The following is a 16,603-nucleotide window of genomic DNA, read 5'->3' on the forward strand; positions in this document are numbered from 1 at the left end:
ATAGTAAAAAAAGGCCGTGTGCTCCGTGGTTTCTCTCTCAGGTGAGCGTTAGCATATCATAATCTCTTGGACCAATAGCATGAGTTTTCGGCATTCGACTTATATGACCGACATTATAAAATACCAGAAATTATACAGTAAAATCAAGTCCCAACTTATTTGTTCTTTATTTCTTTCTTTTTTTTTGTTCTTTATTCCTCCTTGTACAATTTCTTGTATTAGGAATTTGTTAGTTTTCGCATACCCCTTGGGGTCAGAGCGCAGGGTCAGCCATTGTACAGCATCCCTGGAGCACTTACAGGTTAAGGGTCTTTCTCAAGGGCCCAGCAGAGTAGGATCTCTTTTAGCAGTGACGGGGATTCGAACCGGCAACCTTCTGGATACCAGCACAGATCTGCGGGAACTTATCCACAAGTATATACGATACGTCTACATGGTGGCACAGTGGTTACTACATTTGTCTCTCAATTTTTAGGATTTAGTTTGATTCCCTGGGCCAGGTACTGCTTGTCTGGATTTTGCACATCCTCCATGTGTGCTTTCTCTACACACCAAAGTTCTGCATTAGGTGTAGTGGCTCCATTTGAGCAAAGGTACTAGTCCTGAACTGGATTTTCTTCCCTGCAACATCCCAAAACATGCATTTAAGTTCATGTCTGAGTGTTTTTTTGTCTTGGGATGAATACATATGTCATATAATTGAATGTTTTTACTTAGCTCCACTTGATACTTTCCAAAAAGGTTTCTGCTCCCAATGATCCCAAAATGGAGACGAACAAGTTTAGAAAATTGATGAATAAATTGAAGTATACATGTTAAATACCTTGACATGACTAAAATTGTATTTCGTCATCTGGCATTTGTTCCTTTATTATTTTAAGTTGTTCAGCATTGCTTATGTTTGGGCATCACAGTAGGGCTGTGACTAGGTTTAAGTTCTGGTCTCAGTATCTGAAAGGGTTTTGTATTTTCACCCAATGTGTAAATGGGTTTTCCTCAGGTATTCTGGTAATCATCCATACCTTAAAGGTGTGCATATTAGGTTAACTGTAGTCCCTGTATTACCCCAGTGTTTGTTAGTTCAGGTTTATGGGTAAGTGGGCCTGGTGACACACTAGCAACTCAGTTACCCATTCATTGTTGGTTCTTTGCCTTGCACCTACTGAAAGGAGAACCTACAACACTGAATTGGATTATCCATCCATCCTTCTCACCATTCATCCATCCATCCATCCATCCATCCATCCATCCATCCATCCATCCATCCATCCATCCATCCATCCATCCATCCATCCATCCATCCATTTCTACAGCTACTTATTCAAGAGATGCAACAGTACCAGCTTAATCTATGCAGCAGTGAATGCAGGACAAGAACCAACCTTGGATTGTGCACTACAGGATGGAAGATAGCTGCATGGAATTTTCTTTAGGCTAAACTATGTTAATCTTTCTATATAAGTAAAATGCTAAGGTCTATTCATCTATCATTTGATTACTCTCAAACAACTCTCATGGCCTTGATTGAAAATTTATGACCTGATAAAATTTGAGGCAAAGAGATCCTCGCTCATCGGTTGCTTATGGCAAAGTGATAGGTAAACAAAATTGTGCGGCAGAAATAAAAAGAAGATCAGCAACATTTACTGAGCTTCAAGCAAATCGCAGAAGATGATGAAATGACAAAGAACACCATAACAGAAAGAAGAAGACAAGCAGCACCAACTACTGGCCCTGGGCTTGTTGAGCATCAATCTGGGATACATGATTTAAAAATAACACTCTGAGAACTGCTTACTGGTTTGTGAAAATGATCAATTTAGGCAGAAAAAATATAAATCATTGCCTGAAAGTCTTATTATTGGTCCATTTGCAATGTAATCAACAGATTTTATGTGCTTGACTTGACATACGTCTGGGAGGTAGATCTCTCTGAATCATACTTGTTCATCATGGTACCAGAAAGTGGCAATGTTAGTTGGACATGCAAGTAAGAATTTCCACTCTATTCTGTAAACATGACAGCACTAATACAACTGCTACGTAAAGAGAATATAACTATAGTGCTCAGCTCTTCTTTGATGTCATTTCTTGACAGTCTGAATGCAACAGCCCATTCGTTTCTAGGCAAGCAATGTGACATCTAGGCTGTAGCACCAGATGTACATAAGTTGTACAAAATACATGTTCAATGTACTTTCCTGGTTTGTGAGGTTTCTACAAGTAATAATATTAAAGAGCACAATGATCACTGTTCTTCTTGGATTATTCAATTAAATTCAGGGGATCAGGGTTCAGCCCTGTCCCAATCACTGTTTGTATGCAGTTTACTACCACTTTCATTCTGAGCTGTTAACTAAATAAATTAGTAGAAGGATGATATGCAGTGATAATAACCCAAAACCAAAAGCACAAACTAGACACTCAATGTCCTGTACATTGTGATTCCTAAAAAAGCAAAAGTAAATGAAGATCCAGCCAACTATTTCCAAGCATGCTTATGCAGTTTTGGGTGGCATGAGCCACAGCTTATCCTGATATCATCAAGCACAATGCAGGAGCCAATAATTGGGAGTTCTGATTCCAGTTAATCTCCGAGCATATTCACACACATGTACATAAGTAACTTTTTTAGTATACAGTGTACCTAAAGGACATGTTTTTGGGATTTGGTGGGAAAACTGGAGAGCCTAGAGAAAAACCCATGCAAAAACGCGGGGAGAACATGCAAACTCCTCAGAATGAACAAAAGCCAGTGTACAGGAGTTGTAAAGGAACATGACACTATCAATTAAAATCTGATAAAGATAAAGTAATTCAAAATCAACAAAGTAAAAAATTGATAGTTAATCACCTATCTAGCCATAGCCTCATATACTGTAGTGGAACACTAACACTTCTTGGATAAGATGGCAGCTCATCTCATGGTACACATATTCCAGGCCAGTCTAATGGCACCCACTAACCTAGCATGCATGTTGTTGTGATGTAGGAAAACAACAGTTTACTTTAAAAAAACACATATACACAAATCTGCTTGGAAAGTAGCTGTGTCTAAAATAGAAGCAACCTCTCCAAAGCAATGAGGCAGCAACTCTAAACAAAGTGAAAAAATAATGGACCGAACCAGAATATTGGGTTCAACAGCCATAAAATATGCATTCAAAGATAAGGAAAGTGACTCACTGTTACAGATAAACTCAAAGATGGATGCCCTTTATTATACCAGACTGGTGGAGCCCCACCATGTGAACAGTTAAGTTCTCTATGGCAAAACTGACTAATATGACAAGACAAGAGTCTAAAATAGAGGAGGTTCATTTACTTATTCATGAATATATATTCTTTGGAACACCCTTACAGTTTAACATTATCTAGAGGTCTTTGGTCTCATCTGTTAATTTTAATGTGCCGGTATGAAAGATGTCAGGTTGACCTAGTAAAACAGGCTGGCACAGGTTCAAGCACTTAACAATTTCATATAGTAAGTTTTTCCCTTACATCAGTTTATACAAATGCACAAGGGGAACAGTCATTTTTTTCTATGTAAAATATTCTTACAATATATTATTTCAAACCTGACTACTTTATTCCATTCTGTGCAGGTAAAAATGAGTGAAATGCTAAGTAGTTTAACTTTTATTTCTTTAGCACTTCCTGGTATTATGCTACTTTAATAATATGCTGTGTGGTTTTTAATTTTCTCTGAAGTACAGGTTTCTAATATATCTTGCATAGTATTTACATTTTTGAATGGTATGGCAGCACAGTAGTTAGTTATCATGAATATATACAATTTGTGCTAATTACTGTTACTGCTTGTACCATGATCCAATTGACCTTGGAGAATGGAATTTGGATTTAGTTAAAGAAACTTTTAGAAACTGTAACATACTTGTTTATGTATTAAAATAGATGTTATATGCTTAATATACATTGTATGTGGATTTTAGAATACCAGAATGTTCTGGTGTGTTATGTGGATTTAGTTGATTACAAGTATAATACATACATATGATTCATACCTACAAAATGTTGCATTTGATTTATTAAATAATCACAGTAAAAATATGAAATTCACATCTTTTAAAATAAATAAATGAATGAATGAATGAATGAATGATGTGCATACTCAGACTTGCCTAATCCAATACAGGGATATTGGGGTGAGATGAAATATAGCAACTGTACCATTGTGACATGTGTCAATAAACTTTAACTAGAACTTGAAATGTCTGTAAGGCTTGGTAATATGATGATTGTTTTGAAGACGGCCTTTTGTTACATTTAACTTCACTCTAAATGACTTCATGAGTGGAAACATTACTCCTCCCAAAATGTGCAATGTTTTTACTTTAGCACAGTACTAAAAATAGGAATTGCATAATATAATGTAAGCTGAAATGTTAAAGATTTTCCTGTAATACATCACTATTTTACTCCAAAGGGCAGAAACAAGCATTCAAACTTACAAATAAAATCCTAAGGTGATATTACAAGTGAACGGTGCATTTACTCGATGTCGTGATCTATGTACTGTATTAAGAAATGCCTTGGCAAACACTGATACAGCATTAATTTTTTTTCTAAACCTATTACAGTTTTTTTCTTCCTCCCTAATGTTTAATCCCTTTATACTGTATAGGCTAGGTTTTAAAAATGTGGTAATGCATTTTGTTTTTGTTTTTCTTTTGGATTAATAAATCCTTAATTCTAATGCCCTTCTAAAGCCTACATTGATAGGTAAGCCTACCTTTTAATGCTATTAACTGGAGCGATTAACCATGCTCTTTATGTTCAGAAAGAGCTGAAGATGTCATTAGCATAGGCAGCGAGAATACTAACCTACTTCAGCGTGCAGTGTTTAATGAAAAATTGAAACAAATTTAGAAGTATACATACGATCAAGCTTGTTATTCTAAAGACGGTGGCTAACAGATGTTAATTTATTTCAAAGTGTTCCCTGTTCAGCCTTTCTGCACCGGCATTGCCTGTTTATGTTAACGTAACAGCTTTGTGCTCGGAATGTAGCAGGAAAATAAGTGTGCTGCTGACAATGCCAACGTGGCTTGAATGCCCGATTGACAGGCAGAGTCTTTCTGCAATGTTCATAAAACACATGACCTTTGACCCTCTGCTGGATACTACACGTGACTGTTAACGCTATTAGTCAGGTTTTTTACATTTCTTCTTATTCCTTCCTCATCCTGGAACCTTGTAATTGAATAAGCAGTTTAGAAAATGGATGGATTTTTTATACTCAGTGTTTAACCCAAATAATGTCTGCTTAGTGAACATACATGAAACCAGAGAAATGTAAATTCCTGCAGTCTGGCCAAAAGGGATTGCTGACTGCCACAATGACCAGGAATTTGTAGACACCACAGAGACCATCAACCATAGCACATGATTCTTACTAACATATTTAATTTAACAATTCCTTTATTGTTTGTTATTTCTTGCTATATATTGTCATACTTTAGTATTTTATCTAAAATTTTTGAATTTGCTTGATTTTTGGTTTGATTCAACTGTACAGTTTTATATTAGGTTTAATCAGTTTAATTTTATGGACAAATCCTTGGAAATATATTTTTCTTTGGTTTTATAATTTGGATTTTCTTTTCTTTATGTGAAAGAGTCAACCACGAAAAAAAATTCACATAAGAAAATAATGAATGACTACCCCACCTATAAGCATTCGTACTGATGCAGAACAACTTTTTTTTAAATTACAGTGCAGGGGTACAGTGTCTTTCCAGTTAAAGCCAGTTTAGTAATTTTGTTCAGGACAGGCAAGTAAGGATCTCCTTTTTCCTCCTCTGGTTTTGACTGTATTGCTGTATGCTATTGTATAACTCCCTCTAGTGGCTGGTTGGTAATATCATTTTCTGCCGAAAGTGCATTTAAATGAAGCTTCATGGATTATCATTGGAGGCTTTTCGGTGTGTAATGTCCTTGTCTTCATTATTTACTTAATAAAACAATCCAGATTTGAAGCTTCATGTTGGAGCCTGACAGTGGCAATGATGTTCTGGGAAAAAAGGCCACAGTGCAGACAAGAACTTTTAAAATTCTAATGCAGATGTCTTCTTTTTTTAATTAATGTCTGTTGCATAAGAATGAAAAACTGTAAGCTCTGAGTTGATCTCTTTCTCTTATTCAGTTGTCCGTAGAACACACATTTGAATTTTGTCAAACAAAGTATTGTAATCTGGCAATAAAACTTCTTTGTCCGAGTCAAGTGAAGTGATTAATGTGGACTTCGCATCCTTGCAGTGCACAAAACTGCTGAAATGACAAGGGACAATGGAGGCGGCACCAGCAAGAGTAAAGTGTGTTTTGCTGAAGCATCTTTTGTCCTGCTTTTTGCTTAGACAAGCCCTTGTGGTGTGTATGCATCAGTTTAAACATTTTTAAACTGTGGTTTGTGGTGTAAGCTGATAACAGATGCAAAGCTAATCCATTTGACATAATGTGATTTAACAATAAGAACACTAACATGTGCATTTCATGTCTCCTCCTTGTATGTTTGCTGAGTATTTTCTTGGAGATTATAACATCTTAAACAGGTTGGTTAGTGTAGTGTCCCAGCATAATTATCCTTTAGGGTTTCAAACTGCTTGCTCTGCTATCCCTCATCATTAAATCACAATAGAAGATCTGTATAAATATGGGTGAAAGGATCATAGTCTTCAAGCAAAAACGGAAACATTGATGGTAAGGGTTTGTAATTATAGAACAGTTTTGGGCAATCTGGTTCTAAATTGTTCATATAAAGGGTCACCTATGTGATAAAAAGAAAGAAAGAACTTAACGATGCAGGCTTTGTACCTTAGCCTGGTGACTGTCTGTGTTTAGGAGTTTGCACATTGCCTCAGTGTTTGCTTGGGTGTTTTTCTCCAGGTAGTCATTCAGGTTTCCCCTTTAGTCTCTAAAAACAAGCAGATTAAGCTGATTGGTGACCTTGATTTGAGCCAGTATAACTGACTGTCGTTTAATGAGTAATTTTTCATTGTGTTGAATTGGTGTTGAATGTAGTTTTGGTCAGATTCAAGACTCTGGAGCTGAAAGCATCATTCCTAAGTACTGTAACACCATGTCACCTGTACAGAATATTCATTTTAATTTACTTCAATAAATTTTTATATAGCACATTTCCAATTAAAAGCCTAGTGTACTAAAAATGGCATTAAGTTTAAACATGTAATTTGGAAATACCAACAGAATAACTGTAATATATATTTGTATTTTGCATATATATTTAAATATAAAATATGAATATAACATATACTATATTATTACAGTTCACAAATGCAGTATACAAAACAAAATTGTTAACATGCAAAACATTTTTTCATGTTTGTCATTTCTTGGAATTCTCAAACATCTCAAAAAAAAAAAACTTGGTCACTGCTTTTGGAAAACCCAGAGACTGGTTAGGTTTTGATATCATTTCCAGGCCCGGTCTTAGGTATTATGGGGCCCTAGGCGAAAGGGGGGTCCAGGGGGCCCCTGAGGGGGGCGGAGCCCCCCTGGAAGCTCCGTGAAATGCGTGAAAATTAGACCAAGGAGTCGATCCGGGGCCCTAGGCGGTCGCCTACTTCGCCTATGCCTTAGGCCGGGCCTGATCATTTCCAACACTTCTTGCCTCATGGCGGGCAGATGGAAGTGGAGAAGGATGCACCCGCTTGAAAAAATCCATCACTGACGTTTGCTTTGTATGCCACCTGAGATCCTTAAAGGCCTCAGAGTATTGGAAAGTAGCAGAGGCGAGTTGACATTTAACTTCGAGGCTGTGATCAATGATGAGATCTGCATCCTTAATGTTTCAAGCCAGTCTCTACTTTCTTCCTTTTTGCAGATATAATAATCCATCAATTCATTAACACCAAATTTGTGGTCAAAAGTGGCTGTCAACATTCTGGTACAAAGTTTATCTAAAACCTTTATTTTCTCACTAAGCCACATCATTGACTTTGCATGCTTGGGCTTAGAGCCCAAAGGACTTGCAATATGCTTTGGGGCCATACTTGCAACACAAAACTTGATTTTTTTAAGCAAAACAATAAAGATATGCAACCAATGCATGGGGAACTCTACTCTACAATGGTAGGGTGAACAAGACTGGTGACACACCTAGTAGGACACTAGCCACACCCCAGACTTGCACGCATCGTGCCTTCCATTTTTTTCTCTACTGTTATTGGCCATGAAGCCTGGTTGCCAATATGAAAGTAAGAGTGAGGTTACTAATAGAATTGCCTGTATTACTAATTTTATGAATACAGATAGAAAAAAATAGTATATATAAGTAAGTTTATAACATTATTAAAAAATATCCATCCATCCATCCATCCATTATCCAATCCATTCTATCCTAACTACAGGGTCACAGGGGTCTGCCGGAGCCAATCCCAGCCAGCACAGGGCGCAAGGCAGGAAACAAACCCCGGGCAGGGCGCCAGCCCACCACAGTATTAAAAAATACAGTGGTGTGAAAAACTATTTGCCCCCTTCCTGATTTCTTATTCTTTTGCATGTTTGTCACACAAAATGTTTCTGATCATCAAACACATTTAACCATTAGTCAAATATAACACAAGTAAACACAAAATGCAGTTTTTAAATGATGGTTTTTATTTTTTTAGGGAGAAAAAAAATCCAAACCTACATGGCCTTGTGTGAAAAAGTAATTGCCCCCTGAACCTAATAACTGGTTGGGCCACCCTTAGCAGCAATAACTGCAATCAAGCGTTTGTGATAACTTGCAATGAGTCTTTTACAGCGCTCTGGAGGAATTTTGGCCCACTCATCTTTGCAAAATTGTTGTAATTCAGCTTTATTTGAGGGTTTTCTAGCATGAACCGCCTTTTTAAGGTCATGCCATAGCATCTCAATTGGATTCAGGTCAGGACTTTGACTAGGCCACTCCAAAGTCTTCATTTTGTTTTTCTTCAGCCATTCAGAGGTGGATTTGCTGGTGTGTTTTGGGTCATTGTCCTGTTGCAGCACCCAAGATCGCTTCAGCTTGAGTTGACGAACAGATGGCCGGACATTCTCCTTCAGGATTTTTTGGTAGACAGTAGAATTCATGGTTCCATCTATCACAGCAAGCCTTCCAGGTCCTGAAGCAGCAAAACAACCCCAGACCATCACACTACCACCACCATATTTTACTGTTGGTATGATGTTCTTTTTCTGAAATGCTGTGTTCCTTTTACGCCAGATGTAACGGGACATTTGCCTTCCAAAAAGTTCAACTTTTGTCTCATCAGTCCACAAGGTATTTTCCCAAAAGTCTTGGCAATCATTGAGATGTTTCTTAGCAAAATTGAGACGAGCCCTAATGTTCTTTTTGCTTAACAGTGGTTTGCGTCTTGGAAATCTGCCATGCAGGCCGTTTTTGCCCAGTCTCTTTCTTATGGTGGAGTCGTGAACACTGACCTTAATTGAGGCAAGTGAGGCCTGCAGTTCTTTAGACGTTGTCCTGGGGTCTTTTGTGACCTCTCGGATGAGTCGTCTGTGCGCTCTTGGGGTAATTTTGGTCGGCCAGCCACTCCTGGGAAGGTTCACCACTGTTCCATGTTTTTGCCATTTGTGGATAATGGCTCTCACTGTGGTTCGCTGGAGTCCCAAAGCTTTAGAAATGGCTTTATAACCTTTACCAGACTGATAGATCTCAATTACTTCTGTTCTCATTTGTTCCTGAATTTCTTTGGATCTTGGCATGATGTCTAGCTTTTGAGGTGCTTTTGGTCTACTTCTCTGTGTCAGGCAGCTCCTATTTAAGTGATTTCTTGATTGAAACAGGTGTGGCAGTAGTCAGGCCTGGGGGTGGCTACGGAAATTGAACTCAGGTGTGATACACCACAGTTAGGTTATTTTTTTAACAAGGGGGCAATTACTTTTTCACACAGGGCCATGTAGGTTTGGATTTTTTTTCTCCCTAAATAATAAAAACCATCATTTAAAAACTGCATTTTGTGTTTACTTGTGTTATATTTGACTAATGGTTAAATGTGTTTGATGATCAGAAACATTTTGTGTGACAAACATGCAAAAGAATAAGAAATCAGGAAGGGGGAAAATAGTTTTTCACACCACTGTATATGTAAGGATATTACATTATATATTCAAAAATTAGATCATCTCTGTGTATTTTGCATGCTGTGCATATTCTAATTTCAAAATAAAAGCAGATAGGCTATAGACAGTACAGGGTGAGCTCACTGTTGGTGTCAATTTCTTCTTCTGCCATATCTCAGGTAACACAAACATCAGAATGGCAGTTGAAATGGTCTCAGTTTGAGATTCTACAAAGTTTAGAATACTGGCTTTTTAATGGGTACTATTTTACAGGGCATTCATTAAGGATCTGCTGAGGTGTCTGCTGAGCCATTTTACAAGCACATTCAGGATAATATAAACACTAGAAGGGTGAAAATTAAGAATCTATAATAGCATATTATAAGGGCTGATTATTTAAAAGTTTGAGTATATACTAAAAATTACTAGCCAATCAGGCCATCTTTCATATAGTCTTTTCATTTGTTGCCAGCTTTGGAATAGTAAATAGAGTAAATCGAATTAGAATAGAGCCCACAAATGGTACATTTATGAATCTCAATGAATCAGGCTTTAGTGTTTTAATTTAGCACCTTTCATAGGAATCCCAAAGTCTATTTCATTCATGACAGGAGACTTTCTATACATCTATTGCGTTAATGTGCCAATGATGGAATTTGAATTCTGTTAACATGTGCTTTCAAACCAAAAGTCTTTGCCACCTTTCCAATAATCCTCATTTTGTTCTTACATAAGGTTTGAAGCCGAATACATTTTTTTTCATGTTCATGAAGAAACTTCTACAGTATATTAGATGGGTATCCAGGCGATCATAAGATGATTAGAAGCTTGAAAAATTACAATTACAACTTGTTAGGTTGGGTAACTGATAAAGTAGCTGTCAGGGTTTCTCCTTCATCCACATAGCTGGTTAGTATATTGCAGATTCAAATGCTTCTTTATGTGAAGAAGTATTTTTTGCATATTGTCTTGAATTCACCTCCCTCTAATTTCCTCCAGTGTCCTTGAGTACATAATTCACTATACAAATAAAATAATTCTGTTGTATTTGGAGATACATAGTTCTGCTGCTGTCATTTTTTATTCTGACAAGTTTTCTGGAATATCTAAATTTGGTAACAAGATTATTGATGCAATCTACAAAACTTTTCAAACAATACACTGTTGGCCTATTTAGATTGTTCTAGTTGATCAGAAATTGATTCAGTGCTTTTGAATATACAAGAATTGGCTATAGCACAAGCTATAATCTTCTTTTCATTTCCTTGTCCTTTTTCAGACATTTTGGTAACAAATACTTTACATATAAGATAGGGGTTAATTTTATGCAAGTATTTCATAGAAAAATCCAAGTATCTTATTTTCTAAATGTTAACTTGGTGTGAAGCTTTCTTACATCGGTCTTTATGTTACAACAGAAATTCTTTCTTATCATTCAATTTGAAGACAGAAAGAAGTTTACTGGTCGCTTTTCCTGTGGTGCCTCATATTGCAGTCATTACTCTGCTCCCTGTGTGTTTCAGACTAGTTCAAATCGGGTGGGAACAAAATATGGTCAAAGCTCAAATGAAGGACTTGGAGACACAGCTTTTAGAGACCAATGCAAAAGTACCCAGTGCCACAGAGAGCACCTCTGGAGATGGCCAAACAGGACCTGTAGCTGTAAGTAGTTTCTTACTTTATTTGAAGATGCTGTAAATGTTGGCAAATTTTCTTTTGTGCGCTCATTATGCAGTTGCCTACAGTTATTAACCGGTTAGACTGCAGTATATTTTAAATAATATGAAAGTCTCCTAATAACACTGTTCAACACTGGATAGGACAAATATTATTTAACAAATTAAATTAGTGTGAATTCATAGATAATTATTATTATTTATTGAATATTTGGCCAAAGCCTTTATCCGAGTCATCTTATTAGGTCAGTATTCATTACAATTGTTTGTATACATTTTTTATGCACAGGCAGGTTAGGCAGCTTAGTCATTTTCACACAGTCATAAGTGGAAACAATTCAGTGCTACTCTTTACAATTTATTCACAAGAAATACATACAAGAGCATCCATTCTAAAGTGACATAAATAGGATTAGGAGAACAACATTCTAGTTACAATATTCTGCTTTTCTCTTACTGTTGCTTTGCTTGAGGGAATAATACTGGCATAGAAAACACATCTATTAAATGTCACAATGCATTCAGTCAGCAGTATTCATGAACTAAAATAAAAATGAATGCAGTTACTTCTGCTTTAGTACTTAAGTTGGATTCTTGAATATGGCCTTTAATGTTAGTGGATGAGTTGTGGGATCATTAGTGTAATACTGAGGAACATTTTACACAACCCTCTCCTTAGCATATTTCAAGCGTTTAACTAAATGTTAAGTAGCCTTACCACATTTGCTGTTTACTAGCCTGACTTCATCTCTCTGTAAAATGCTTTTGCACATGCTACTTTAGTCACAAACAAAGCAAGAAAAGGAAACCTCCCAACAAAGTGAACCCACTGACTGGTTTGCTAGGCAAGGGTCACTGTATTATCATGTGTCCTGTATACCCCTCAATATGCAGTATTAGCACCTTCAGTCCTTTTTCTTCAATTTTTATTAATTAATACACACACACAAAACGCTTGCTTAATCAGTTTCCTTTTCTACATATTTTTAGCATTAAAACATAAGTGGTAATGTAACAAGGACTTTCGTAAGAACCTGATTTGAAACGTTTTTCAGTGCTTGGATGTGTAGGGTTGTATCAATCAGTCTCAAGCTCAGCTGGAACATTTTCATTTCAATACTAAGGAGCCACAAATGAGAAATATCAAGTGCTTTCATCCTCTTCAGAAGAATTTGGTGTCATAAAGTAGTGATCATCACTAGGCAAATGAAATAGCAGAAAGGGTAATTGATTTTGTGTGATATATTTTAACAAAGACAAATACTTATTAGGTGACTGGAGGCAATTCATGGTGCCACCACTGTAACATTTCATGATGGAGCAGGCCCTTCCCTCTGCTTTATGCACACAGTGGAGTATGTTTGCCAAACATTAATATGCTATGAAGCTTACTTTCAGAAGAAGTGAATAAAGGTTTAGTTCTTTTAAAAGTGAGGTGTCTCTATTTGCTCCTTTCTCTTTTAGTGAATAGAACAGTCAGAAATGCATTAACACTTCAATGTTAATATTAGCTTGCTGTCAGGAACTTGTTAATACTTTAAGAGAGAGTGTTTCTTTTTTCTTATTGTTATTCTGGTGACATTATTTTGTCATTATTAAGACTGTTTGGTTTCATGGGCACCATTGTTTCAGAGCTTTGCATTATTAGAATGCTGTTTGTTACAAGCCATGTGATGTACACACGATGTAATTTATGATTTTGTAATGGCCATATTATGCTCAGGTAACACTTTAGTTTAAGTGCTGCAAAAATGAATCTATTAATCATTTACTATTATGTAACAAAACCTTAACAAAGGCTTCTTTGGGTCTTCAGAACAATTATAAAGCATCAGTAAAGTGTTTATTCATCTCTGTAATATGACCTACTAAAAAAAAACCTTCACTTTGGAGTGGTCTGAGGTGGCTTAAATTAGACGCAATTCTTTTGATATTACATATTTCGTATAAGACGTGTGAATCTATAAGGAAAGCCAAAGGCAAACAAATCCAAAGGAAGACTCAAGAAACAAGCAGGAAAATGAAGGAACTAGTAATAATAGCCCCTCCAAACCCCCAAAACATAACAATACTGACTTTAACTACAATACAAGCTCAGTGCTCCACTACTGGGGTTCTTTTTCTGTTACATTTATAAAGCCAGACTGAAGACCTAGCAGCAGTAATGTCAGGGTGGCCCTGCCTTCTAGAGCGCTACCCACAAAGTGAAAAAAATAGCAGCCAATTTAAATAGACAGTGTATCATTAACAAATAATAAATCTAACAGAAACAAAAACACAAAAACATGAAAGTACTACTTCAAAATGAATAAAACAGCCATAAAGCAGAAAATAAATATAAGCCAGGAAAAAAAACCCTGGCTGTAACTCAGCACTTTTTAATTTGTATATTACCCATGAATAAGTTACAGACAGCACTCTAAGAGCTTGCACTCAGAGTGCTAAACAAAAATAAAGTGAATTTAAACAGCTGTTGAACTTTATGAAAATAAAGGCAAGAGACCTCTTAAGTCACTTGTGCTCAAGCGTCAAATAATGTTGGTTCAGTTTCTGGTCTTGATTTTGCTTTTTTCTTTGACTGTGAATGCAGTGTATAGAACTTTGTATGAGCTTGACAGTTCTTTCAAATAAGGTTCAACAGGGTTGAAGCAATCAGCATTACAGGAGGACCAGCACCTGGCAAAAGTAAGATATGTAGAGTGTGCGCGAACTGAGGAACATAATGGTCTCGGAGAACCTGGTTAACCGAATACAGTTTGGCCCTTTTTTGGCCTAGTCACGCAACCACCTTATGGCATGCTCACCTCCAACTTCAGTCACTCATACAGAGAAAATTAGTGCCTTTTTGGGAGGACAGGGAAAAAACATAGTACCAAAGGAGATACCTACTTGAACATGAGATGGTTGGAACTCAGGGCTCCAAAATACATAATGAAGTTCTAAACTTAAACATGTGCATATTGATTTATATGAAATCAGTATGCTTTGAGCTAGGCGTTTTGGAATGCTGGGACTGCATAAAGACCAAATTAAATATGGACATGAAAGGTATCCATTCATATTTTAGAGCACACATTCTTCTTTTTCACATAGTGCTCTTCATCAAAGACTGTAGCAATAACAATATTACAATATTTACATTCATAAGCATGTATCTATTTAACAGATAAAGAGATCTGTTAAATTTGGCTCAGTGTAGCACAAATCATGTAAACAGAAGATCTCACTAATTCAAAAGAAAAGAGAAGATAAAGGGGTTGGAATTCCATTGTCCTTTGCAATATTCAAAATCATAAAATAGCTGGCTGTTCTGTTTTGGACTTGGGTAATCCTGCATTATTGTAGAGCACCTTCCAGAGTTCATAACTGTAGTATAATCTGTGGCGGACCCCGGCCGGGACTCCCCTTCACTGTATATTCAGGGGGAGCAGCCCTGGACTGTGCAATACCTCCCCCTGGATGCCACTAGATGGCCGCCCCCCCCCTGGGTTACAGCGGTGCCTCGGTTTCCCGCAGGGCTCCATGGGAATTGTAGTTGGGTGCAGCTCTGTTGGGTCCCACAGGCACCGCTCCAACTCAGGGGGAGCGGCCATCTAGCATCCAGGGGGAGGTATTGCACAGTCCAGGGCTGCTCCCCTTGAATATACAGCGAAGGGGCATCCCGGCCGTCCGCCACAAATCTAATATTTGTGGTGTACTTGTCACAACTGTTGGCTTAAAATATTCATTTCTTTGGAGAATCTGAAAACAATATTAATTTAATGCAGTTAATTGTATTGGGAAAAGAGAACCTGCAACCTATTAGATATATAGAAACAAAGCTAGTAAAAGAAGACAAAACCCAAAGGAGTATTACTTGTAGTGCTGTAGTTAAAAAATCAAAATGAATATAAAAATTAAAATATATGTAGTGTCACTTTTTTTACTACAGAAAACATCCATAAAACCATAACGGCTTGATTGGATATGGAAACTTATTGAAATTCATTCTCACCCATCTCACTAAGTTTGAAATGTGTTGTTGGTTTAATAATTTAATGACCATAAATATTCTTCCCAGTAAATTAATTTATAGAGTACTCAAATCAAAACATCTTCAAGGCCCAGCCCTATAAGAAATGTCTGAAAATGTTTAAATCACACCTCATGTGCTTGTTAACTTCATCTGAAAACCAACTACTCAGAATTCTTCTCTAAATCAGAGTGGGCCTGCTTGATTTATGACAGGCTCATTTCACACAAAGTATTATGAAAATCTGAAACACACTACCACAAAGTCATGCATCTAAAGCTAGAATGCTGTTTTTTATGTCCACTGATTGTTTCATTTTCACCATTTATATATAATAATGAACTTGAGGTTAACTTTGAATAGCTGACGATAAGATGATGTTTTCTAACAGTATTGTGCATCTTTATAGCGAGCAGCAGTAATATGACAAGAGGGAAAGTTGAAGTTTAAACGCAGTGCCCTCCATAAGCTTTGACACAGTAAAATCATTCAGAACAATACTGTTGTTAACAATTTTAACACATGTGTACACAGAAAAGCACAGAAAAAGAAATTGATATTCTGTGTTTCTACTTCATATTAATATTTTTATTTGAAATCTAAATTGCTTGTGTTTACATGAAAAATAAAAATTTTTATTTCATTCTCCCAATACCATGGAGAACACTATATATACTGGGTAATTGTGTATGTCCTGTACCTCATCCTACCTGAAATAGGCTCTACTTGTTGAATGACCCACTCTGGAAAGCAAATGGATGGATGAATGAGTGCAGCTTGAGTATTCTTTAGAAGAATGCTATGCAGAAGGTACTTTAACAGTCTC

The 16,603-nt window shown here is 36.7% G+C and overlaps 1 protein-coding gene across 2 annotated transcripts in view; it reads left to right on the top strand.

Moving 5' to 3' along the window:
• The window catches only part of LOC114652254 (cingulin-like protein 1), a 245,084-nt gene that overhangs the window by 165,303 nt on the left and 63,178 nt on the right, over positions 1-16,603 (top strand). For both annotated transcript variants that reach the window (XM_028802551.2, XM_051928013.1), the window contains one exon: positions 11,613-11,751. In XM_028802551.2, the coding sequence (XP_028658384.2) occupies positions 11,641-11,751 (111 nt within the window). In that variant the 5' untranslated portion in view covers positions 11,613-11,640. The remainder of the gene's footprint in view (positions 1-11,612; positions 11,752-16,603) is intronic.

This window comes from Erpetoichthys calabaricus, chromosome 5, assembly GCF_900747795.2.
Source record: "Erpetoichthys calabaricus chromosome 5, fErpCal1.3, whole genome shotgun sequence".
Taxonomy (NCBI): Eukaryota; Metazoa; Chordata; class Cladistia; order Polypteriformes; family Polypteridae; genus Erpetoichthys; species Erpetoichthys calabaricus.